The sequence below is a fragment of the Otolemur garnettii genome, unplaced genomic scaffold, assembly GCF_000181295.1.
Source record: "Otolemur garnettii isolate 467f Iridium unplaced genomic scaffold, OtoGar3 scaffold00038, whole genome shotgun sequence".
Classification (NCBI taxonomy): Eukaryota; Metazoa; Chordata; class Mammalia; order Primates; family Galagidae; genus Otolemur; species Otolemur garnettii.
In genome coordinates this window covers 14,881,329-14,908,734 of record NW_003852433.1, presented here as the reverse complement: position 1 = coordinate 14,908,734, position 27,406 = coordinate 14,881,329, and the positions used below count along the sequence as shown (strand labels likewise).

General features: G+C 44.5%; 1 protein-coding gene across 3 annotated transcripts in view; it reads left to right on the top strand.

Moving 5' to 3' along the window:
* RPH3A (rabphilin 3A) overlaps positions 1 to 27,406 on the top strand; it is a 101,479-nt gene that overhangs the window by 40,843 nt on the left and 33,230 nt on the right. The window contains exons 4-5 of one of the 3 annotated variants that reach the window (XM_003789964.2): positions 4,345 to 4,356; positions 15,854 to 16,000. In XM_003789964.2, coding sequence (XP_003790012.1) covers positions 4,345 to 4,356; positions 15,854 to 16,000 — 159 coding nt within the window. The remainder of the gene's footprint in view (positions 1 to 4,344; positions 4,357 to 15,853; positions 16,001 to 27,406) is intronic. The other 2 variants (XM_003789965.1, XM_023513285.1) reach the window with 2 other exon arrangements.

The following is a 27,406-nucleotide window of genomic DNA, read 5'->3' as shown; positions in this document are numbered from 1 at the left end:
TGTGCATGTTAATAATTTGTCCCCTTTGATGGCTGAATAGTATCCCATTATATGAACATACCACAATTCATTTATCCATTCATCCTTTGATGGACATTTGGGTTCTGGATAATACAAATAAACTTCATATATATATTTTTTCATTTCTTTTTGAATTATCTAGAAGCCTTGGTCATAAGGTAGGTTCTCATTTTTTTTATTAAATCATAACTGTATACATTGATGCATTTGTGGGGTTTGGTATACTGATTTGATATTCAATGTGAAATGCTTACATTAAACTGATTAACACATTCATCACAATTATATTCTTAATAGTTTTGAAATGTACCATTGCATCATGCACACTAGGTGAGGTCCCCCCAAATACCCTCCCTCCTCCTGCCTTGCCCCTTTCTTCCCCTCTCTCTCCTCTTCCCTTCTACTTTCTGGACTATAGTTATGTTTTACCATTCGTATGAATGTGTAGGTGCTTATATATTGCTTTCATAGTAGTATTGAGTACATTGGATATTCTTTTTTCCATTCTTGAGATATTTTGCTAAGAAGAATATGTTCCAGCTCCATCCAGGTAAACATAAAAGATGAGAAGTCACCATCTTTTATGGCTGCATAGTATTCCATGGTGTACATATACCACTATTTGTTAATCCATTCATGGGGTGATGGACACTTGGGCAGTTTCCATGTCTTGCTAATTATGAATTGGACTGCAATAAACATTCTGGTGCAAATGTCTTTTTTGTAAAATGATTTTTGATCATCTGGGTATATACCTAGTAGGGGAATTGCAGGATCGAACTGTAGGTCTACTTTTAGTTCTTTGAGTATTCTCCAAACTTCTTTCCAAAAAGTTTCTATTAGCTTGCATTCCCACCAACAGAGTACAAGTGTTCCCTTCTCTCTGCAAACATGCCAACATCTGTTTTGGGATTTTGTGATGTGGGCTAATCTTACTGGAGTTAGATGATATCTCAAAGTGGTTTTGATTTGCATTTCTCTGATGATTGAAGATGATGAGCATTTTTTCATGTGTTTGTGGGCCATGTGCCTGTCTTCTTCAGAGAAGTTTCTGTTCAAGTCTCCTACCCACATAGAAATGGGGTTATTTTTTCTTTTCTTATTGATTAGTTTGTGTTCTCCTCGAATTCTGGTTATCAGACCTTTGTTGAAAGCATAACCTGCAAAAATCTTCTCCCATTCTGAAGGTTGTCTGTTTGCTTTCCTTACTGTGCTCTTGGTTGTGCAAAAGATCCCGGTAATGTATTTTTGGTGTTGCTTCAATTGCCCAGGGGAGGGGGAGGTCCTCCTCATAAAGTATTCTCCCAGGCCGATTTCTTCAAGTGTTTTCCCTGCACTCTCTTCTAGTATTTTTATAGTTTCATGTCTTAAGTTTAAATCTTTTATACAGTGAGAATCATTTTTTTTTTCTAGACAAAGTCTCACTCTTTCACACTCAATAGAGTGCTGTAGTGTCACAGCTCACAGCAACTCTTGGGCTTAAGCAACTCTCTTGCCTCAGCCTCCCAAGTAGCTGGGACTACAGGCATTCACCACAATGCCCAGCTGTTTTTTTTTTTTGTTGTTGTTGCAGTTGTCATTGTTGTTTAGCAGGCCGGGGCCAGGTTCAAACCTGCCAGCTCCAGTGTATGTGGCCAGTGCCCTATAACCACTGAGCTATGGCACTAAGCCAGAATCAATTTTTGTTAATGGAGAAAGGTAGGGATCCAGTTTCAGTCTTCTCCAGGTTCTCCAGCCATTTTACCCAGCAACATTTGTTAAATAGGGAGTCTTTCCCCCTATTGAATGTTTTTGATAGGCTTATCAAAGATCAAATGACAATAAATAGCTAGGTTCATGTCTTGATTCTCTATTCTGTTCTATAAATCTGTATCTCTGTTTTGGTGCCATTTCTGATTTTTTTCCAAATTGGTTGTGCCATCTTAACTTTCCACCAGAAATGTATGAGAGAACCAGTTTCTCTCCCACTCAGCAGCACTTGATATGATCAATCATTTTAATTGTGACCATTCTAATGTGTGCGTAGGATGTTTCAATCTGGTTTGGGGGTTTTGTTTGTTTGTTTTTGAGACAGAGTCTCAAGCTGCTGCCCAGGGTAGAGTGTCATGGCGTCATCATAGCTCACAGCAACCTCCAACTCTTGGGCTCAAGCAATCCTCTTGTCTCAGTTTTTCTATTTTTAGTGGAGACAGAGTCGCATTCTTGCTCAGGCTGGTCTTGAACTCATAAACTCAGGTAATCCACCCACCTCAACTGCCCAGAGTGTTGGATTACAGGTGTGAGCCGCCATGCCCAGCCTCATTATGGTTTTTGATTTGCATTTCTGTATTGACAAATGATGTTAGATAATTTACATAATTTCATTATTCACATAACTTCTTTGTTAAAGTGTATGTTCAAATCTCCCTTTCGTTTTAAAAAAGAGGTAATTTAATGTTCTTGTTTTTAAGTTTTACGTGTTCTTAAAACATTATATATGAAAGTCTTTAGTTAGCTATCCATTTTGCAAATACTTTCTCTCAGTCTGTAATTTGTCATTTCTTTTTCATAACAGAATCTTTTGGGGAGAAAATAGTTTTTCATTTCAATGAAGTCTATTTTGTTTATTTGTTTTTAAAGGGAGAAGGGTCTTGGAGAATTCCCTTCCTTTCTTGCAATCCCAGAACTGCATTAAAAAAGATTGACTTTAATTGTCTGGGGCCTAACTATAATATAATGGGATTAATGATGAGTCTGTCCAAATATTTAGTTCAACCATATAGCCCAAAGGAAAAAAAAAAAAATCCCCTGCCTGCTTACTGCTTCTACTTAAACCTCTTCCTATTTTTGAGTTTTACATTTTTAAAGAGACTATTGAACTCCACCGGTTTCTTTTGTGATAGGAAATTCCTTGTTTCCAAAGCCCCTCTCATGATGTCTTAATGGAGCCAAACTTATTCTGCAGAGAATATTTCATCAGCCAAAACGCGTGTCTGTGTAAGATAAACAGTTGCCTGAAGGATAGATGGGGTAAAATATTTATTTTATTTAAGAAATGTCAGTTAATTAAAATCCCATCCATCAGAGTTTACTTTAGTCAATATGAAGCCAAACAATTTGCCTTACAATTAAATTAGAATTATTCAAACAGTCTGGACCCCATTTCATTAAAGCGCTCCTGGGCTCCCATGAAGCATCTTGGCATTCCAGATGCATCTGGCTTGGCTTGATTGCCACTACTTTTTCTTCAGATATTAAAATTATTTTCCAATAAATGCTAATGGATGAATTACAGTCATCACACATGCTGTCTGGTCTTCTGCAGTGGTGATGAGCTAATGCAGACACTTTTAATGTCTTTCTCCAGTAAATTAAGAAATCTCGTCTTAATTAACTGCTGGCTGGCCAGATACACTTACTGCTTTTGTGATTTTGAAATGTCTTCCTCTCTTATCGTCCTTGAATCTAATCATTGTCTTTGAAACCAACAACAGGGAGATCTGAAAGAAACGAGTGTACCTTCCTTGCTTGGTTAGGGCAGTGGTTCCGCTGTCCATGTTGGGAATACAAGGGGAGACATGCTGCTCTTTGACAGGTGATATTTCTATCTAGCTTTCAAGTCTGCAAACCAGAGAGTGCCAGAAATGGGAGGTAGAAGCAGAGGCATGAAGAGAGGCTATGACCTACCTTTGATTACACACTTGGTAAATGGAGGCACTGGTCTCCTTTCTAGAATAAAAGAGCTTGCTTCCCCAAACTGGGGCATTATATGTTCTACTGTTCAGGGTTTATTGCTATACCTCATATAATTCTTAATACTCAGTATTTGGAATAACAGAAACCAAGAATGATGGTGATCATGTTATGATTAAGTGATTTTCCTTTAGTGCCCCCAAACCATTGTTCAAATATATAAGTAATCAATGAAGCAGAACCTCCATAGCTGGCCACTTCCTTACCTTGACCACCTCCTTAAGTTGACCTAATTTTCATAGACCAGACATGCACCACATGTACGTATCAGTCCAGGAGGCCTAGTTCCTTATGCTGACCAGTTTGTTACAGTCCCTCGGGTGGTCAACTTACAGAGGTTCTACTGTAGTTAATTTATAAGCTGAAATGATTGGCCAGTTTAGTCAAAGATGTTACATTTAAAACCCTACATTGGAGCAGCCTTGCTTTAGATGTGCTGGAGTGAGGGAGTAATGACTGGAAAAGATGGAAGTAGGTCATCATCCTTCAAACTTTGTGGTTGTTGCAACCAAACAGGGTTGATATGGTTACAGGATTTCTTACCTAACTTAATCCATTTTTTTCTTTCTCTCCTTTCTTGCCTTCCTTCAGTGATAAAGAACAGTGAGTATTTTATGACTCTTTTTTTTTCTACAAACTGTATTTTATCTTTTTCTGATCAAGTGGCTTGCCTCTAAAGAGAGATGGCTGAAAAAAGAACCAGCAAATTTGACATGTCTACAAAAAAAGAAAAAAGCAAAGTTACTAAAAAGCACACAGCTTTCTCATGACAAAAATTATGAATTAAAACAACATAACAAATTCGGTGAAAAGACCGTAGAAGATATTCCGAAGGAGAGGTCTCAGTTAATTCTTATTAGTAATTTGTAGGATTTCAGCAGACTCACGGACCACTCTGGGCCCTTGTTTTCACAGCGTCTTGCTGGGTAACCCTGTTCTAAGATAAGGAAAACGTAAACGCCAATAACTGCTTCATTAATAAAAGATGATGATGAACAGAACAGAGCTTGTGGCTTGTTATGTGCTGTTCATTTGGTTGGTGTCACCTCATCGAAGGTCATTTTGATTTCCCAGTGAAATGTCTTTGACTTACAGACATTGTTTTTTCTCCCAACTTTTGTGTTTTTAATTGGATTTATTTCCTAAATGTGCATGACAGATTGGATGCCGGGTCCAATAAATGAACAGCCAGACTGCAAAGCAATCCTGTCTTCACTTGTGCGCACACATTCAGAAGCTGTGGGAAGCCATTTTTACCTATAGCGCTCAATATATACCAATAACGAAAGATGGACACAAGTTCACATTGAACACCTCTTACTAATGCAGAAGTCAAATGTGTCTTGATTATTACAAATTTAATATAGTTTTTTCCTTTCTTAAGAAGTATATATGTTTTTCTGGCACCCCTCCAAAAAATGTGCCCTGGTGCCCTCCAATGCCTAGGAGCTAGAATAGTAGCATCACAGTGGACTGGGGGAGCCCAAAGAGGGTCATGATGGGAGAGCTTCCAGGAAGAAGCCACATGTTCACTGAGGCCAGGGGAAGGAGGAGCTCTGTGTGGGGGAGACAGAGGAGTTCCAGGTAGGAGCACAGCATCTACAAAGTCCACATGTCAGAGAAGGCATGGAATTTTGGAAGAACTGAATGGAATTTAGTCTGGCTGAAAAGGTTACCAGGAACCCAAGGTCCCTCTGACATTCTGAGGACATAGGGGAGCTACAGCATCCTTTGGGCATGCTGTTTGTTCTTCTTGATGCTGTTGGTTCTTCTTGGGGTAAATTCCTTCCAAAAAGGCCTTTGTAGAAGCCGGGCATGTGGAAAATGTTTTGTGGTTTGGCCGCCCCTTCTTCTTCATCCTTCCCTTTAGGATCCATTAAAATCTCGTTCCCTGTGTCATAATGAGTCTTCCCACTGACACCTGCTCATCCTGGGGTCTGGGGAGGGGGAGAAGAAGAAAGGAAAGAATGAGGATGAATTTTCTGCACACCACTGCTATTGAGTGCCTTGGCGCCTCCATGCCCCAACAGCACTTCCATCATCCCGTGCCTTTGGGAGGTATAGTTTATTAATTGTGACATCTGGCGGGTATTTTTTTAATGTGAATATCGTGGGCATGAAATGAGCAATCAAGGTAGGAGGCAGGAAGGTGGTGGGAGGCTGCCCTTTGTGGTATTTTGGAGAGAAACATCTACAAGGGCCTTCCACCTGGAATCAGGACTAACTTCCTTTTGGTTGGGGGCCACTGATGCTGGCCTTGGTGGCTACATTCCTTATGACCCTCTCAAGATGCACGTAAACAGGCACCATCAGGTAGCAGATAAACCATGTCTATAAGGCCAGTTCTCAAGTGTCTGGCCACGCTCTCTCCACTCCTGTTTCTTGCCAATTCCCCTGCTTCTTGTGAGTATCAAGCATCTGGAATATGGCCAGGTCAATTGCAGTGATCTTTGGACATTGGATTAGCAGAAAAACTCTTTCTTTGGATAGTATTTTATTCTGATGCTCAATATTTGAACGTTATGCAATGATCCCTGAAAATAACACTAAACTGTAAAATAAGTGTAGGAATTCTACCAAGCTTCACATTTTTGGCAGGACCATAGTGGATGCTGTATCAGTTAGCTTCTGCTGTGTAACAAACCATCTTAAAACTCAATAGTTCAGGCAACAATTATTTATTCTCAGGGATCTGGGCTTGGCAGGTGGCTCTCTTGACCTTGGCTGGGCTTATTCATACATTAAAGGGTTGGCTGGTCTAGGATGGTCATGGCTGGAATGACATGTTTCTGTCCTACATGTCACTCATCTGGCTATCCTGGGCTTTTTAGTGGCTATGGCAAGGTGGTAGAGTAAGCAAAAACAAAAAGGCCTGTGGGGACCTTGCCTCTGGGGACCTTGCCTCTGGATTGATACAACGTTACTTTCCTGCATTTTATTGGCCATGAAAGTGTAAGCCACAAGTCCAGGTTAGATGTAAAGAATTAGAAAATAGACTCTGACTCCTTGGTAGGATTAATTTGAAATCCACATGGTACAGGGCATGGGTACAGAGAAGGGAGAAGTTTGGAGGGGTATCCTTCCAATAAGCCATATTTCATGCTTTAATTGAAATATCAGCTATTCAAGTTTTTCTGACATTTATCTCTTTATTTTCTTTTATATTATTTATTGTTATGGTTATAAAATAATTGTAAATATTTGGGGGTTGTACGTGATATTCCTATACCTATACACAATGTGTAATGATCAAATGGGGATAATTGGGATATCCATGACCTCAAACGTTTATCATTTCTTTGTGTTGAGAATATCATGTTTCTTCTCTTCTGGCGCTTTTGACATATATAGTAAATTATTGTTAACTATCCTTGCTTTGCTAGGATTGAGCAATCCAGCTTTGCCCTCTGTCCCCTCTGTGTCCCACTCCCCTAAAGCCCTTTGTCGTACCTGCCCCTCACCAGGAATTGCAGGGCACTTTGAAAATGATGGCTTAAACAGGCTTTGGATGGAGAGGGCAGGTGCTCGGGAAGAATTGCCTTAGGTATGTGAATGACAGTGCAGACCTGCCAGCCCTCTTCACTCTGAGTGTCTCAGCCCGTAATCCAGAGGAATCAGGAATGGCTTCAGAATCCCAGCAGGAAATAGGCATCAAATCTAGGGGGATGTTTGAAGAACCCTTTGACTGGAAATGATACTTAAATAGGTGTAGGAAGGCTGGGGGAACCAACAAGAGATTATGAATCACCCTGGAACTAGCAACAACTGGGAGCTGTTATCCTGTTAAAGCTGAAAGGGGAGAAACAGAGGGAGCAGGAGCCAAGGACAGCAGGAACCTTGGAGAAGGGACACTTAACAATACCTGTCCAGGGTCCCAGCCTCTGCTAGAACTCAGCCTGTTGGCAGGTATGGGGCAATACCAGGGAAACACACCCTAACCTAGCAGTCACTAGTTGCTCTCTCTCCTTGACTGACCCCACTTGGAACACAGGGGGCCTGGCAGCCCTTGGGTGTAGCCTCCAAGGGTCACTCCACTGGGGCATATGACAGGAAGGAGGAGAAGGAGGCATGGGTGTTGGAGGTAAAGGGAGATGGTGTAGCATGATGTTTCTGGCATGTCTACCATATATAATGTATCTTTATCTGGATTTCCAATTGTTCTAAAAAATTATGTCCATACACACACCTACACCTCACTTTTTGTGTGCCAGTGTTATGGACAGCTTTCTGTAACACTGTTTTGGACAGCTGAATACTATATGAATGTGGCATGTATTTAACAACCCCCTATTGGGTTATTTCCAGCTTTTCACTATTTTCCCCAAGAAAGAAAGCCCACTAAAATGAATGTGTGAACATTTCTACAGAACGGATTTCAAACCACGGGTTACCAGAGTCATAGGAGATGGCATTAAATGCTGGTGGGTACTTAGGACTTGTCCCCCAGGTCACATTCCTGTGAACTGTCTAAGAATGTCCTATGACCACCATAGAAGCAGCAGCAGGGAACTTAACAGAAATTTTCAGCCCTTACCCCAGAAGTCCTGAATCCAGATTTCTGCAGATGAGGCCCAGAAATCTGCTCTCCAGCCCGCTGGCCAAGTGAATCTTAGGCGCACTGAAGTTTGAGAAGCAGTGAGCTCCACCAAGGGCCACCCGCCTTCTCTGTGCAGAGGCTTTCATAGGTTTAGACTGGTGTCCAGACGTGGTTTGCATTATCCTTTCTCAGTAAAGGTGTTTAGTTTCTAGAGCAGCCAGTAAAGTGCCTTCTAGGATAATAGCAGGTGTATTGGGGGTAGCGGGCATACAGCTAACTCCCTCTCCTGTGATGTTAATTCTTCCCTCCACCTCACAGGCAGCACTGAGCATTTCCTGCAGCCAAAGCATGGCACATTGCTCTCTGCAGGGATGCCAGCTGTTGACAGGCCCCAGAGAGTCCCAATCTCTTCATCTTCTGAGGGGAATGTGCTTGTTTTATTCCCATTCACACTACTCACACCATTAGCATTTTTAGTTAGTGGTAGGCTCTTGGCGTCTCTATAATTTACATTTCCCTAGTTAGACTGATCTACTATAGTCCTTAAAATGACACCCAGCTGAAACAAAAATGATGTTTGGAATTGACAATCACAAGTTTCTGAGATTCAGGTTTCCTCCAAATGCAAGAGCCACGGATAATCAGATTAGGGTTAGGGTTAGGGATAGCTGATGATGACTTGGGAGAAAGAATGTGACACTGGACAACACCACCTGTCTGACTTTCAGGAAGGCAGGACAGAATAGAGGTTCAGAGTACAGGCTTTTCCTCCCAGAGCTGGCTTTGTTACTTCAAGCTGTGTGGCCTCAGGCAGGTGATTAACCTCTCTGAGCCTTGATCTACTAGAAAGAAGACTACATAGGAGAGTGTGAAAATTCAATGAGGCAGTGCATGTAAACCCTATGAGATAAGTATTACTAACTCTACTCGAAAGATGAAGAAATCAGAGTCCAGAGAGATGAAGGACTTTTCTCGAAGCCACCCAGTGCCAGGGTTTGAGTGCAGATTGGTCTAAATCCAAAACTCATTTTTTTTCCATTGCATCCTAATGGCTCAAAGGGTTCTGGTCTGGGTTTAGTGTTTCCAGACTGAGAAAGGAAATCCTACTGCCATGGCATTAGGAGTGTCTACAGATGCCCAAAGAGATTCCTGACTTGAAAATATCACCTGCCAGTCAACGACCCAGGCTGCACATTTTGTTTTATTCTACTGGTCTCCTCCCAGCCCAGGGTCAGTGATTCATTCTCTTCTCTACTCCTTCCTATCAAAACATTCTGTTCATTCACTCACTTGAATCCGGGGCTCACTGCACATGCAGTGCTGTTGGGTAATTTTTCACTGAATTGTCCCTATGGTGAGGATTTGAGACCCAGTTTCATGCCAAAATATTTAATAATGATAAGAGTAAGAAGAAGTAGAAAAGGAAGAAGAAGAGGAAGAAAAAGAAGAGGAAGAGGTGAAGGAAGGGGATGAAGGCAACCCAAGTTAACCTTCTCTGAGCGTTACCAAGTTCTAGGATGCATACTGAGCACTTTACATACGTGATCTAGTTAATCTGTGTATGAGCTCAACGGCGTCACTAGGAAGTATCTCCTTCGACAGATGAGCAAACTAGGGCCCAGAGATACTGGTAACTTATACCTCAGGTTACACAGCCAGGCAGGAGCAGAGCCAGGAAAGGAACCCAGACTGTGTGACCCCAAAGCCTATGCCCTGCAACCCTCTCTTAGGCAACTGCATCTTCACAGCAGCCAGGGCTATAATTATAGGCATTGCCAGGGCTGCTCAGGCTGAAGGGCTACCCTGCCAGCAGCTAGTTATTAATAGTAAGAGTTGGTGTAGAAAACTCCTACACTCACCTGGTGAGGCAGCCCCATGAAATTCTGGAGCTCAGTCTGCCTTCTCAGTGTGCTGCCAAAGTTCCTGATAGAGCTCATTGATTTGAGTCCTTCATCCCTCACTAAAAAGTCAGGGCATCCTGGTAGATGAAGAGGATGGTCACAATAGCCAGACCTACTGTTGACTGGGTGCTTTCACGTGCTGAGCACTTTGTGAGCATTTTCACTCTTACTCTTGGCAAGGGCCCTATGATTCATACTCTATTATCATTCCCACCAGGAATGACCAGGAAATTGTCATTCAGACCATTCAGCACACACTGCCAATAAGTAGTAGACCCAGGGTTCTCATCATTAACTCTGCCAAGTCAAGGAGGGCTCAACTTGGCACACACTAGGCCCTCGGGTATTTTCTGTATCTAATGTAATCCTCTGAGTAACTTGTCCAAGGGAACCCATACTTTGGTCTCCAGCTTTGGTCTTTAACAAGATCCCAGCACTGGACTCTGATCTTAAGGACACAGAGCTGGTATTCTGTGCCAAGAGGTCTTTGGCAAGGATCTCAGCACAAGGACTGATCCTTGAGGCTGCCACGCTCACATTGCTCCCCAGCCCAGGGAGGCCTAGACAGGCCCATTCTGTCCCCTGAGAGCAAAGGCTTTGGTTTGAAAAACTGATCTCGTTTCCATCTGTTTGCTTGTGGAATTAAAACATGAAAATCCACAGGAGGCTGTGGGTTCCCACTGAGACCAATAGGAGACATTTTCAAACACTGGATGAGCTGTTTGTCAACTGCGTGTTCTGAAGCAGAAGGGGGAGGAGGCAGGCAGAGTTTGGAGAGGTGCCGGCAGCCTCCACCAGGAATGCTCCTCTGCAGTCTGCAGATGGAGGCAATTACCCTAGGTGGGGCCTCTTAGGAACGCCAGCCCTGTTCATGTCTCTGGGGCTGCCTCTCCTGTGTGCATGCTGACCCCATAAATGGTATGGGGTGGGCTGTGATCAGATTGTAGCTGCAGGAACATGTCCTTGGAGGGTCTCCACTGGGTACCAGGTCCACAATTTTACCTTTGTTCAGCTTTGGTCACTGAGATGCTGTGTAAAGGCAGGAAATAAATTGGAGGGGGATTAGCAGAGAAATCCAGGAAAAGAAATGAAGGCAGAGGAAGGACAAATGGGGCAGCTGAAACATCCATTTCTATGAAAAACTAGAACCTAGGAGGTGGCTGAATTAGGTTATGACTAGGGCTCTTTGGGAAGGGTAGTCAGACTTCAATATGCAGGAGTCCACTATACCCTTTAAAAGCAATGGGAAGTAGACCAGGCACAGTGGCTCATGCCTGAAATCCTAGCACTCTGGGAGGCTGAGGTGGGTGTATCGCTTGAGCTCATGAGTTCAAGACCAGCCAGAGCAAGAGTGAGACCCAGTTTCTAAAAATAGTCTGGTGCTGTGGCAGGTGCCTGGAGTCCCAGCTACTAGGGAGGCTGAAGCAAGAGGATCACTTGAGCCCAAGAGTTTGAGGTTGCTGTGAGCTATGATGCCATGGCACTTTCCCAAAGGTGACAAAGTAAGACTCTGTTTCAAAAAATAAAAAAAATAATAAAATCAATGGGAAGAAAATCATGCTGGGGGACATTGGCACACCATATGGATGACCCTCTCAACAATGGCAGACTCCATATGAGAGAGTGAGGCCTCCATCACAGGAAGCATTCAAGCAAAGATGGAAGGATAACTGCTAGGGAAGAGTTGGTAGACAATGATCCCTACCTCCTGGTGCTCATGCCATTGTATAATGACCTTTCCTTGTGTGGGGGCAAGACCCGGGCCTTGCCTCTAATTTATAGAATATAGCAAAGGGATGGGCTATCACTCTTGCAATCACATTGTGTTACATGAGACTTTGTCTCAGCTGGCAGGAGTTAGGGATTCTCCCTATGGATTTGATTAAGGAAGTGGCCCACAGGATGTAGTTGGAGAAGCTTGCTTGGTTAGGAATTGCAGGCAGCCTCTAGGACCTGTAGATGGAGGTGCTCTCTCAATAGCCAACAAATAGCCAGGAGGCCCTTGGTCATACAGTTGCAATAAAATGAATTCTACTAACAACACAAATCTTGCTTGAAAGATGATTCTTCCCCTATCAAACCTTCAGATGAGAACATAGCTCAGACCATATCTGATTGTAGCTTTGTGAAATCCTGAGTAGAAGACCCAGTTAAGCCAGGCCCAACCCATGGGAACTGTGAGATAATAAGTATGTGTTGTTTTATCTCCTAAATTTGTGAGAATGTGTCATGCAGCAAGGGGAACATGAACCCAGACCCTGGGTGGGGCACGGCCAGTCTGTCTCTATCCTCCTACTGGATGGATTTTTCTAGTTGTCTGATGCTGCATAAGAAATCACCCTAAATAAGTGATTTGAAACAACAGAAACCTTTGATGACCCCTCACAGTTTCTGTGAGTAGGCATTTGGGACTGGTTTGGCTAGGCAGCTCTGGCACAAGGTTCCTCCAGCTGCAGACGTGTCACCAGGGGAAGCAGTTATCCAAATGCTTGACCAATCCAAGGCATGATCAGGTCTGGAGGAGCCACTCACGAAGCTAGCTGGTTGGTGCTGGCTATTGGGTGGGGGCTTTATTTCCTCTCCACAGGGCTGTTTAAATGTCTCCAGGACATGGCAGCTGGCTTCCCCCAGCATGAGTGATCCTGGACAATGTGGATGTTTCAAGGCCTTTTATGACTTAGTCTTGGAAACCATACATTGTCACCTCCACTGTATTTTATTGGTCACACAGGACCAGCTCCGATTTGGTGTGGGAGGGGAGAACACACAGGAGGGTGTGAATACCAGGAGGCAGGGACCTTTGGAGACCATCCTGGAGGCTGGCCCCCATACTGGTCTTCTTCCCCTCCTTAAACTCACACTCGCTGCTCTAGACCTCTCAGCTCCAGCAAAGGCAAACCCACTCTCTCCTCTCTCCCCAAACTTCTCTCATCCCTCAAGTTTTTTTTTTTTTGAGGTCTTGGCAGGGGCCCTCTATAACTTTGTAGGACCTAAAACTTATTTTTTTATTTTAAAGTTGTAAACATTAATAAAATTGCTTTAAAGTATATAAAGCAAAAAAACAATGGAAATACAAAAAGAAACATAATTTCTCTATCAAAATTCCTATATTGATTATGTTTTTCTTTTTTAATATTTATTTTACACTTTTCATATTGTTATTTTACCAGCAAATATTTATAATCTAAATGCCATTTGCTATAAATATAGAGATTGATGGAAATAGGCAATGGTTTGACTATAATTTTTCATGAATACATTAATGCATTTATGGAGTACAATTGGGGCCTGAAACTTAATAATTTAGTGGGCACACTTAGGTTGAAGAGGACAAAAATATCTTGCTTTTGCAAATTTTTCTAATCATGTGACAATTACTAGGTCCCATCCCCAGGATCAGAGTGAATTCTCATCACTTCCTCAGGGAGCTCTGCCCCATCGCTAGACTGAGTAACCTCCATTAGTTCAGGCTCCCTGTATGTCACCTGTATAATTAGACATTTATCATCTCTTTTGGCCACCAGGGACTAGATCTTTTTCAAAGACTCTCTATATGCTTATTCTCAGATAGCGATCGGTCATGGATGCAATAGTGAACCAGAGCCAGACAAAGTCCTGCTGTTCTGTAATCTACATTCTTATGGGGGGAAAGGGGCAGGAAACAGATAACAAGAAAATTTTTAAAAGATGAATTCAGCTAGAAAGGGGTGTACTGGAGAGAGTAGACCTCTCTGTGACCAGGATAATGAGGAGTCAGCCATGGGAAGATCTGTAGAGAGAGGTATTCCTGGCAGGGGGAATAGCAAGTGCAAAGGTCCTGAGACAGAAACAAGGTTTGGGTGTTAAAGATTGAGCATAGAGACCAGTGTGTCCAGAGCATAGTGACCAGGAGGAAAAAGGTCTGATGAGGACAAAACAGCAGGTAAAGAACAGACCAGGTAGGATTTTTCAGAATAAGCAAGAACTCTGGGTTCTATTTCTATTAAGAAAAAATTTACATGCCATTAAAGTAACCATCTTAAAGCATACAACTGAATGATATTCAATGTATTCATAATTGTGTACAGCCATCACTTCTACTTAATTCTGAGTTTTATTCTAAGTCCTTGAGACACCCCTGTGTGTGTGTGGGGGGGGGGTTGAGCAGGAGGTTTGGGTGGTGTTAGCATGTGTCCATCCCAGAGGCACCTGCTCCAAGGCCACACCTAGGATGGTGGGGTGCATTTCCAGCAGCATCCATGCAGCCACAGCCTCCTTCCCTTTCACCCAACAAGACTTGCCCCAAGGCATCTTCTTCTCTTTCCTTTCAAACTCTTCCTTCTTGGCTCTTCAGAACCAACTAGCTAAGGTAGGAGGATAGCAGAAGAGGGGGAAGAGGGAGGAAGATGGCTTTAATTTCCAACTTCATGTCTGCTGATATGATTAGAGCAGTGGAAGGGACCAAGGCTGGCAGCTAATGGGGTGATATCGCCTGAGGATTTGGAGTTCCTGATTTTTTCCCCTGATCTGTAGAGAGAGATGTTTCTGGCAAGGGTTCCCTGATAGGGACAAGAATTTCCAATGGTATTCAACCCTGTGTCTGGCTCAGGTGATGCATCTCTGAGCCCTGGGATGTGGACTATGGTGTTGGTGAAGAGGATATCAGTTTGTCATAGACCATAGTGTTAACTCTGCTCCTAGCATCCTCTGGACTATCATCAGGGCCACAGGTTCCCTTTTCTTTGTATCAAAGAGGCTAAATGTGCTAACCCTAACCCTAATTCAGTCATGTATCCTTGGGCAAGTGGTCTAATTTCTCCACACCTCAGCTTCCTCACCAGGGAATAGGAATAATAACTGTCACTGCTTTGTGGGGATGATGTGAGGGTTAAACGAGGCGATGTGGACATGCAGTGAGCATGTGTGAAGAATAAAAAGGTAAGATGAGCGCCCAGTAGGCACTATGTCAGTGTTGGCTTAAAAAAAGAAAGAAGGGCAGCGCCTGTGGCTCAAAGGAGTGAGGCACCAGCCCCATATACTGGAGGTGGTAGGTTCAAACCCAGCCCCAGCTAAAAACTGCAAAAAAAAAAAAAAAGAAAGAAAGAAAAAGAAAAAAGATTATAAGTTAGAACTCAACACAGGAATATTTAAGGCTGGAAATCTAGACATAGGGAGTAATTCAAGAGATCTACATAAACCTAGTTGGCAAGTAGTTTTAAAAAATTGTTTTTTAAATCTGTGACCCATACAAAACATCTCTGTGCCAGGCAGGTGCTGGGGCCAAACTGGGACCCAGAATTTCAGAGTGCTTACTAGAATTGTTTCCACACAGTAGTGGTCTACTGTTCTGGAATCTTTTCCTGAGGACGCCATTCCCTTCCAGGTTTCCTTGAGCTTCCTGTATATGTCACTTACAGAGTGTCTACTGTGTGCTAAGCACTTAAGAAAAATAAACTCATCAGAACTCTAAGAAGGAAGCATGTGTCCCATTGTACAGATGAGCAGACTGAGGCTCTGAACATTGTAATTAGTTTGTCCAGAGCCTCCAAGGCAGTGAGTTTCCAGGTAGGAATTGGGACTGAGTTTTGCCAGACTCCAGGGTCAACAGGCCTAAGCACTTTTCCATACTCCCTACCCAGACTGCCTTCTGTCCACCCTCATACCTTTCCAAATTGCCTTTTAGGCTCCAGGCAGGCTGGTCTGTCCATCCCAGTGGCCAGCCTGACAGGCAGAGGAAGCAAGAAGAGCTGACCGATGAGGAGAAGGAAATCATCAACAAGGTGATCGCTCGCGCTGAGAAAATGGAAGAAATGGAGCAGGAGCGAATTGGGTGAGGCCCAAAACTTTTCCACCTGTGAGCTGCTGGGGCAGGAGGGTGTGCTGCCTCCCACTGGGTTGCCTCTGGGCTTTGTCACTTGCCACATGCCACCCAGGCACGCCCAGGATCCTTGATGCATGAGGAGGGAGAGCTGGGAGGGGAGAAGAGGGAACAGAGGCAGGAGTGGGCTGAGGGAGTTCTTGGTTGGGGATGCATTCAAGAAGGGGAAGAGGAGTGGCCTTGTTGGAGGGAAAAGGGAGACCGTCATTGGAGCTGCAAGGGGTGTGGTGGATTGAAAATAGAGTGTCTTAGGCAATCACAACACATAGAGATGTGTTCTAGAGACCTTGGCCTTATAGGTGCTAGAAAGTACAGCTGGGGGGAGGTGAGGAGGACAGAGAGTGAGTGAAAAAGAGACAATTGGTAAAAGTGAGGATATGTTTGAAATGAATCACGTAAGTGAATGTGAGACACAGATCCCTTAAGAGACAGACAGCATGCAAGGAGGGTGGCAGACTTACCATGACTGGTCAGGACTCAGAGAACCTCCTATGCCAGTCCCCATGTGTCTGCTATGGATCTTGGGCACATCACCAGACCTCTCTGAGCTCCAGTTTTCTCACTGGCAGAATGGAGGAAATAACAGTCATGATCCCACAGGAATCATGTAGGGACCGAGATGACACATGAACAGTTCCTGGCCCAGCCTTTGGTGATACTACATGTTTATAAACTTTAGGAAGGAGAGGAAAGTGGGGTCCAGAGGGTGGGATAAAGAAAATGCATATGGGAGAGAAGCCAGGCCTACAAGAAAGATGTACGATGTGATGTTGGGTGCGCGCGTGTGTGTGTGTGTGTGTGTGTGTGTGAGAGAGAGGGAGAGAGAGAGAATCAGTGAGCAAGGATGGTGCCCAGTGCTGGAGAGCAAAGGAGTAGCTTGAGTGAATGGGCTTGAGAAGAGCAGAGTAGGGAAATGTGGGCAGTCATTAGGATGTAAGTGAAGGGAGTAAGTGTGTATGCTTCGGATACTCATGGCTTCAATGGGAACCTTGACTTTGGTGAGAACCTTGGCTGACAGGATGCAGAGTGGCCAGCAGAGTGGTCTTCACAGATCTGAATCTCACATGGGAAATGGGGGCAGGAGACGCTGAGTGGCACTTCCACCCTAGCTCCCGGCCCAGTCCCCTCTGCCAGGGCAGCTATTGCCAACTGCTTACAACTGATTTGGCCACAGAGGCACCCACTGATCTCCCTACCTACACACTCAGCTGGGAATTAACGAGTTTCTCAGATAGAAAATAATGTTCTGAAGATGCAGGCAGAGGGTACCTTTGAGTTGAGCCTCTGTAGATAAGTTAACTCAGGGCAGTCTGGGAGATCAGAGATACTGTTGACAAGTGACAGACATCTGCCTTCAGTAGCTTCCTTAGGCAGTTGCCAAAGGGATGGGTTTGAGGGACCTGGTTATAGGTTTGGGTGTTCTTTTGCTTTTAAACAGCTATTTCAGGAGTGGGAAGTTCTCTAGGCTGGTGGTGCATGTGTATGTATCTCTGGGTGTGTTTTCACACAACAATGTGGATGTTAAGGGTAAACAGTGGAAGTAAGGACTCCTCTCAGCTTTTTTCCTACATAGCACTTACCACCAGCTCTCATATTTTATGTTTTACACATTTAGTTTAATTATTGTATCTCATCTTTCCCCATTACATTATAGAGATTTTTGCCTGTTTTATTCCCTGCTGTACTCTCCGAGCCTGGCATATAATAGGTGTACAACAAAATATTTCTTGAGTGAATGAGTGAATATGGCAGATGATGCTGCCCCCCATTTTTTGGTGTGCATTGCCTGTGGCCAAGAGACTGAGGAGTTTAAAAATCTTGTTTTGAGTCCAAATTCCCAGGAAAAGTATGCTGATTGGCTGGTTTATGTCAGGTGCTATCTCTTGTCCAATCAGCTGCAGCCAAGAGTGCCAGGCCATGTTGTATCAACATGGCTGCTGGGCTGCCTCTTGGGGAAGAAGTTATGGGGGTCCCTGTGGGCTGAGAAGTTGAATGTTCTAAAACAGGACAAATGGGGCCCTTGCCTTGTCCTTGATGTCCTATTGTAGTCTGCCTATCAACCCGATAACATGGCAGTAGAGCATAGTGGGTATAAGCTGGGGTATCAAAGTAGGAAATACTTGAGTTCAAATTCCAACTCTATCACTTACTGCCTGTGTGATCTTAGGTAAGCCACTTTTACTTCCCTGTGCCTCAGTTTCCTCATTACAGAGTATAAGCTCAATAAATGGTGGCAATGATTTAATGGTAAGTTTTTTTGTTTTTTTTTTTAATGAGAAAGCTCATTTTGGCACTAACTGAAGCCTCAGTTCTAGAATTATGCCCTGAGACTTCCATTTGTCAAGCCCTGGAATTCTAACAGCCCCTGGCTTCCCCTGAAGGAGATTTGAGATGCTTCCAGGGGAGCTCGGGCCAAGTCTTTGGTGACAGAATGTCCCTTTGCTGAGATGGTGTGTTTTCTGCCTGGCTTCCCAGAGTAGGGAGGACAGTCCCGGAAGATTCTGGCTGTGGTTGTTCCACAGCACCCTTTCTGCAGCCAGCCCTTGCTGATAGCATCGCCAGAGGCAAACCCAGTGCTATTTGTGTCTTATAAGCTCAAACCTGCCCTGATTCCTGTTCCACCCACGCTTCTCTGGAAGGAGATCAGAGTAGAGTCAGATGAAAGCCAAGTGAAATATCAGGCATGGAGCAAGACTGAAAATTGGGGCTCCAACTGGGGCTCCCCCTGCAGAATCTAAGAATCTCTGATAATGGGACAACTGTGGGGCCTCAGTTTCTTCACCCATGAGATGACTCAGGCTGATTCTCAGGGTCCTTTCTATTTAGACTTCGTAACATTTTGTGGTATCTGATGGAGAACCCCACACCTTACTGCTAGCTGCATCTCTCAGAATAAATGAGTTCCTTCTAACTGTTAGGGGGTCTAACACAGCTCCACACTCACCCTCTCCCGCCTCCTCTTCCTCTTAGCCTAAGACAAAGAACACAAAGCAACCTACTCAACCCCACTCCCAACAATGTTAAAATTGCAGGTGTATCTGTGTCCCCTTCTGAGTCCAGACACCAGCTCTATGATGCTGAATAATCTTTTCTATTATCTGAGTAAAAGCCAATGGAAGAGTTATAAAATCACTGTTGACAAATGTGAAAAATGATCATCATGATGGGTACTATTTACTGAGAACTTACTATGTGCCAAGTCCTGTGTCTAAAAACTTTTATACAAACGAGCTCATCAACTGCTCCTCTCATCCCCTATCAGACAGGTGCTATTATTTATCCCCCATTTTACAGGTGGGGACAGTGAGGCTTAGAGAGCTCAGGCCTTTAGCCCAAGATGGTGTAGAGACAAGATGCCCATCGCTGTCTGACTGACTCTCAGCAGAACTATCTCTTAACTCTATGAGACATCTTTTCTGAAGGCCTGTCCCCAGATTCTAGTCTCTGCAGAGCCTGGAAATCTTTATCATTCAGGTTTGGCGGGGACATTTTGTAGACTGGAAGTTGAAACTCCTTCTGTGCTGCCACATTGATTCTTTCCAGCGCTTGCTAACCTGTCTGTAAGTCTCAAAGCTACCAGAACTGGTCTCCATGCTGTCACGGTTCTGAGAGTCCTAGAAGAGAAATGCCCTTAGGCCTCCACTGGGGCACTGTTTCCCTGGGGCAGTTTTGCTAGATTAGCAGTTCCATGGAGCCCAGGCCATGCAGCAGACCAGAGCTATTTCCCTCCCTGGAGCCCCTTTGCTTCTGCCTAGGAGGGGTCTAAACCTGCACTCACCACACTCAGCTCCCAACCCAGCTCTGCTCCCTTCAGCATCCCAGGAGAGAGAGATGATGGCCAGAAAAGAAACTCATTAACCAACCTCATTTTGCCCCCACATTCCTTATATAAGTGCTAAGTGGGATTTCAGAGTTTATTTTACATGCCTGATTGCTACAGACTTTCTATATTAGTTAAGACACTTGGCTTGCAAGAAAAGAAGATAGTTCCAGCTGGGTTATTTCAGTTATCTATTGCTATATAACAACCCCCCCAAAACATAGTGACTTAAAGCAACAATAATATATTATTTTTCATAATTCTGTGGGTTAAGACTCTATACCAGCTCTGCTGGGCTGGTTTTCTGCTCCAGGGGGCTGTTGGCTGGGTTTGCTCACTCAGCTGCACTCAGCCAGTGGCTGGGCTGGGCTAGGCTGGGCTGGGCTGGGCTGGAAGGTCCAAGAAAGCTTAAGTCTCACCTTGGTGCTCTTCATGTAGCCCCTCTTGCTCCGTGTGATCTTTCCTTATTCATTAGTCTGGTCTGAGCTCCTTTACATGGTATCTGGATCTCAGGAGAACAAAGATGGGAGTTGTCAGGTGTCTTACTAGCTAGGTCTGGAACTGGCATATCATCACTTCCAGCACTTTCTATTGGAGAGAGGAAATAAATTCTATCTCCTCATTTATGGGATAAATGACATGCACATACAGGAGAGGGGGCTATCTTGGGAGATTCCACCACATTGTATGCAAAGGAAACTTTAATACAGGGATTCAAAGATATTGCAGGGGATCTGAGGGCAGGAACACAGACGAGTCTTATGAAAGGTCTCATCCCACATATTAGAAAACCTAGCCATGCTAGCTCTTCCCAATTTTTATAGTTCTTCTTAGTCCTGATTCCGAATTCCCAGGGAAGGAACTGTGATGGGCCCAGCTTGCCCTAAATGTCTGCTCCTTATCCATTCAGCTGTAGCCAGAGGTGCCAGGCTAGACAAACATGGCTGCTGAGTGTAAAAAGAGCCTTTGTGAGTTGGAAAGACACACCTGGGACATCCACAAAACTTACAGAATGCATTAAGTTTGCAATTAGACATTTGCCTAGAAAATTTGTTTGCCTTTCCATTTCCCTCCCTCCCACTGGTGGTTCCTTCTGCATCCATATTGTATTTCTTTCTGTCCAGAGTCTCTCAAAGGCATTTGCTCATCTATCCTGCCTGTGGAGGGACTGACAGCTGGGTGGCTTCCATGTGAGGTCAGCTTCCTAAACAGATGGGCCCAAAAAAGTAATCAGGATTCGTCATTAACCTTGACATCCAGGTGCTGTGATGGAGGAGGAAGTCCAAGAGACTTTGCGACAGGATCTGTTGCATTCCTATCACCTCCCCATCTCAGTTCCACCACCTCGCATGTTTTTGGCACAGAATTTTTCCAAAATATGGACAAAGGACGAAGTGAGTAATAATGCCTAGAACTTGCTTCATCTAATTAGGTAGGCATCTTTCCTATGGATAGACAAGTTGGCCATAAGCCAGGTTCTACTCTCCTCTTTCTAAAGGAGAACTCCCTCCTCTTAAAAAACAAAAACAAACAAACAAAAAAACTTGAAACACTTGACAGTCTATAAATGAGATTCAGTGGTTTGAGGGCATCCTGATACTTCAGACATATTTACACATGTGCCCGTGTGTTTTTTAGAAGAAATATTCTAGATTCCATCAAGTTTGGGGGGACTCAAAATACCCCCAATGTTAAGAACTATAGGATAGTACCTTGGTTTTCCTGGGGGTTGGACCAATGCTTCTCAATGTCCATCGAGCCCTAATACTTTATAGAATATGTTTGTACAAGATAAAAATGGAAGTTTTCTGGATTCCTTACTGAACCAAGTGCCTGCCATAAAAGAGAGTATAGTTAAATATATACTGAGTGAATAATATATGCTGAATGAACCATAAACCCAATCCACTAAGCCACTCAGTGAGTCACTTTACCTGTCACAGCCTCCCTGACATCATCTGCAAAATGGGAAGTTGGATGGGGCAGCCTTGAAGTCCCTCTAGCTCAGGGCTTTTCAACTTAGCACTATTTACATTTGAGGACAGTTAATTCTTGGTGGTAGGGGCTGTCCTGTGTATTGCAGACTATTTAGCAGCGTATCTGGCCTCTATCCACTAAGATGCTTACAGCAACTCCCCATCCAGTTGTGACAACCAATATTGTCTCCAGACACTGTCCAATGTCCCCTGAGGGACAAAGTCACCCCCCCCTTATCTGGATCATATGCTGGCACTGTGTTCAAAGCTGTGTGTAGATTCATTTAGGTAATCCTCACAACAATCCTGTGCAGTAGACCATGTTATTTCATTCCCATTTTACAGATGAGGAAACTGAGGCCCAGAGAGGTTAAGCAACTTGCTCAGAATCACACAGATAATGAGCAATTGGACTGGGATTAAGAGCCCAGGCTGGCTGGCACCAGGATTACATTGCTATTCTGCTATTCCATAGAGAAACAAACATTTACCTCCAAGCACTGTTTAGGGACTCTCAAATATGTTATACTTCTTTTAAGCCGCATACAGTCCTCACTATAAAAACGTCTCTGCTTTACCATGGAGAAAACTGAGGCTCAATGAGGTTAAGCCACTTGCTCAGGGGCACACAGCCTTTACATGGCCAAATAAGACTTTGAACTTGAATCTGTCTCTCCACCTTATCATATTGCTTTGGGGGGAGTACAGGTGGGAAAGGCAATTGACAGATGACTTCGGGATTTAGAGAAGTCAATAGTTTCGGGGTATCTCAGGTACCCAGTCAGTTAATTGATTCATTCTCACGTGCTTCTTCCTTCATGAAACAGTCCATTCCTCTTTACCACAAGGGCCCTGTCCCCTGCATGCTGCATTCTCTCAACTCTATTTTCCATGATGGGGCAGGGCAGAGAGAGGAACCAGAAGCAGCTGCAACCTTAAGCACAGAAATGAAACAAAGCCCTCATTTTCCTAGAAGCTGGACAGCTAGACCTAACCTCCAAATTCATCTCTGTCACTCTCAGGCTGTGTGCACTTGGGCAAGTGACTTCCCCTCAGTGTTCCTTGGTTTCCCTATCTGTAAAATGGGAGTGACTAATAGAGCTGATCTCCCAGGTTATTGATGGCTTAAGGAAAACAATGCACATTAGAGTACTTAGCACAACACCTGGGGGCACAGTAAGCACTCAGAAACAGCAACTGTAACCACTTCTGTTTCTGGGTTTAAATGATACAGCACCTTCCCAGGTATGGGCTGCACTAGCCCAGCTGTCCTTCTCTCTTGGCTCCCAGACTCTCCAACTCAGAACAAGGGTGACCTCCCTCCCCAAAGCACCGAGGCACAGGAAGAAATCCCATTCCCCAATCCCTCAAGGAGAGAGTTCCGTGATCTAGAGCTCCCTGGGTGATGACAGTAATAAACAACAGTGAGAATTAATGAGTCTGAAATGCACACGCCAGCCGTGTGGCTTCATAATGGAGCAGCTCAGTCATTTAAGGACAGGTTCCTGAGAGACCCTGGCATTGGAGCCTCAGGCCAGCTCTGCTCAGGGCAGCCATTTCCCCCATTCACAGCAGATGGTCCAATCTGCAGCAAGTGCCAGGTTTAATAAACTCAACAGTAATATCCCCCCACTTGGCAATTAAGGTGAGGTAAAGAGTGAGTGGCATGATTCTGGAATGGATGATGTGTGTGTGTGAGAGAGAGGGAGAGGGAGAGGGAGGGAGGGAGGGAGAAAGAGAGAGAGAGAGAGAGAGAGAAAGAACATGGTAGTGAATCCACTTTGCTGTGTTTTTATGAAATCATGGTCAACTGTAGCTTCTAAAGGCAGCTGCTCTGGCCCCAGCCCATCAATTGGTGGAACCCCAGCTTTTAGTCATTTACCCTGCTGGTTCAGGGATTGGCATGTAAAGCCATCACACTGGGACAGGCGGGTGTCTTCCCAAGGCTCTGTGGTGTGCCACATTAAGCCTGCTCCTGGTGCAATTGTACAGCCATTAGTCTTCTCTTCCACTTTCATGGAGATGCTACAGCAGTACTGGAAAGTTCAAAAGCAGTTACCTGAAGTCAGTTTGGGCTTTTTGAAAAACACAGAGTTTAGCAAGCAAGCATCTGTCAGTCCTCCATTGGGCTTAGGTCCTTGCCTGCAGAAGATAGTCGATGGGAGCCTCAGAGTGTGTTCAGACATGCATGTGGAGGTATGGTATGTTCTTGCACGTAGGTTCTGATCATGGACATATGTATGTATGTGTGTGTGTACAGGCTTACACGAGGACACATGCCTCTATGGGGGTGCCTGTGTGCATACGCATTTCTGTATGGGTACATGCGCCATCTGCATGTATGTGTTTATGTTTAGAGATTAGGCACATGAGTCCTATAAACTTCTAACCACCAAAGTCCTTTTAAAAGATTTGGGAAGACAGACTTCCCAGCCAGATTATAGCATCCTGGTTCTATAGGAAAAAAATGTGAGTTGTACAAGCCATATATTTCCAGAAGAAAAATTAGCAGCAACCATTACTGAGCAGTTACCATTTTACAGATACTATCTCATTTTACCTTTGCAACAATCCTAGAAGGTAAGAACCTTGTTTTCTCTAATTTACAGATAAAGAAACTGGGGGGGGGGGGGTCACAGAGCCAGGAATTGGCCAAGTCCAGAAATACCTCTAGGCAAGCTCACTCCAGAACTGGCACTTAATAATCCCTGTATCATAACTGCCCTGTATTCTTAAGTTCTGCAAGAATGTGTGTGTGTGTGCTGGTGTGCCTTCATAGGGAGTTTACACCTGGAGAAGGTGATTGGCAGCTTGCAGAGCTCAAAGCTTGGCTTATCTGACACTCACAGGCAGTCAGGAAGGAATTGCCCAAATCTTGCTTGCAGAGGAGAGGGCTAAAGTTGGATTCAGACCCAAATCATTTCTGGGTGGCTGAGGGGGGCAGGGTCAATGCTCCCTACCCCCTAAAAATGTCCAGATCCCAATCCCTGAAGCCCATGAATACGTTACCTCCCTTGGCAAAAGGGTCTTTGTAGATGTGATTCAGATGCAGATCTTGAGTTGGAGAGATTATCTTGCAGTATGCAAGTAGACCCTGCATCTTCACAAGGGTCCTTATGAGAGGAAACAGATTGATGAGAGATTGGAAGATGCTATACTGCTGGTTTTGAATATGGAGAAAGGGGCCAAGAACCAAGAATGCAGGCAGCTTCTAGAACCAACTTTCCCCTAGAGCCTCTAGAAAGAACAAAGCCCTGTCAACACCTTGACAGTAGCCTAGTAAAACCTGTGGGGAGCATCTGACCCCAGAACTGTTAAGATAATAAGCAGATATTATCTTAAGCCACAGATTGGTGGTAATTTATCATAGCAGTAATAGGAAACAGGAGTGAGTTCTAGAAGCCTGCTGGCACGTGATGGCAGGTCGCGGTCCTCCTTGTGACGTGCTCTTTTACCACCACTGAGTTAGACCCATTTGGGCCAGTCTTGTAGTTTCAAAAGACCTGTTCAGCCACGTGGGTAGAGGAAGTCCACAGACACACCTGCCTCATGTTACCTGGAATGGTTACAGCATCTGCAACTCTCACTGTACTAGAGGAAGTTGAACCTCCTCCGCTTAAAGCCATTGAGTCCTGTCCTGGCACGCTTAGACTCAAGACCCTGCCTGGAGTGGCTCCTGCCATCTCTCCAGCCTCTCTGCTGTCACCCAGCACCCTGCTGAGCTGAGCATCTCTTGCCTCCTTTGCATGTGGCATTCCCTCCCTTCCCTTGAGGCCCCCATCCTGACTGCCCCCTACAAATTCTTGCAGCTGCCCATATTCATCTTTCAGCGTATTTACAATTATTATGGTGATCTGTGCAGTTTTAAATAATGTCTGAGGCCCTCACTAGAAAGCCAGCTCTGTGAGGGCAGGGACCTCATCTGTTTTGCTCACCCTCATGATCTGTCAATATTTGTAGAGCAGATGAATAGCCCACCTGCCTCAATTTGTATGGGCAGTCAGACGAAGTCGGGAATCCACTTCCCACCACTTCCAGAGATCATCCATTGGTGCCCAGAGTTGGGGACCTACCCTTTGTAGTGGCTCTGAAAGCATCCCAGGAAGTGGGAGGCACCCACCCAATTTCACTGAGTGACCCACAGTTCCCCTTAAGCGCTCAGCCTGGTGATGGATGTTGCCTGGATGCCCAGGCACAAGTAGTCATCATAAAGTTAATCAGGCATGTAAAGACACAAGTAGAGAGTGACAGCCATTTACAGTGTCCAGCTAATTGGGCACTTAATGTTGGGGAGGAGGGTGGAGACATTAAACAAGCAAACAAAACCAGACAGCCAGACAAAGCGGGGCAGCCACGGCAGACCCATCTGCTCTTATTCATTGAGGGTCCTTCAGTTTCAAAAAGGAGAAATCTTGATGTTTCGACCTCAGAATCTGGGAATCCCTGAATCTGTCCATTGAGGAAACTGGAGGTTCATCTCATCTGACTCCTCCTAGTATGGTCTGGGAAAGGGGGACCCAGAAATTAGGTTTTTTAAGGCCATTGTCTGAATGAGAGGTAGGATGGTTCAACCTTGTGTCTTTTAATCCTTCACCTGCACAGTCTCCATCTTTGAAATGCACTATCTTCTCTAACGTAAAGGTGCTTATTGTAAGAAAGTTAGGAAAGTCCAGAGGAGTCCAGCTCATCAGGTGCTTAGCAGGGAATAAGGACAGGAGGCTTTGAAGAAGGAAATAATAGTTACCTATCACCCCAGCACCCTGTGAGAATTACTGTATTTAGGTGCTTTTGCTTCCCAGTTTTCTCTGTGAGTGCATGCAGTGAAGGTAATTCAGGTGAGTGTGTTTCAAACCCAAATTTACACCCTGCTCACAATCCTGCAGCCTGGGTTTTGGGGTTTTCCCCACTTACCCTAGCGAGGAGAGCATTTTCCCATGGAATGTGCATTACCACTTCCTCTCCTACCACAGCCTTTCTCAAAGTGTAGCCTGGAATTCACCAGCAGCAGAATCGTATAAGGAACCACTTGAAAGTCCAGGTTCCCAAGCCTTACCCCAACCTCATTCTCTGAATGTTGGATGCTCTCTCCAAGTGATTTAAATGCACCATAAATTTTAAGAACAATCCCCTATGCAGTAGCTCCCAACAGGGCTGCAGGCTTAAATACTGATCTCGGGGCCTAATTATTAATAGATCCATAGCTGAGGTTTAGAGGTCAGGGCCCACGTGCTGATGTTTTTCCTGATGCTGGCTGACCAACGTGCAATACGAGCTGGAATATGGGTCTCTCCTGCCAAGACCAGCAAAAGCCAATATGTCTTCTGGGGTGGTGATGCTGAGATGTTTTATCACCGGGATAAAGACTTGTTTGTGACTCGGGGTCTTCCATGACTCAGTTTTGGCTTAGCTTCCTGCAGAGTTTAATTTCCTAGTTAAAAATCTTTGGCTATTGGGGGCTTTCTGTGCTGTGGCCCTGGCATCTGAGGCAACAGGGAGGAAGCCCAAATGGGCAGCAGCAGGAAACAGCCTGAGCTTCAGCAGAGAGGTCTGCACGCTGTGCCC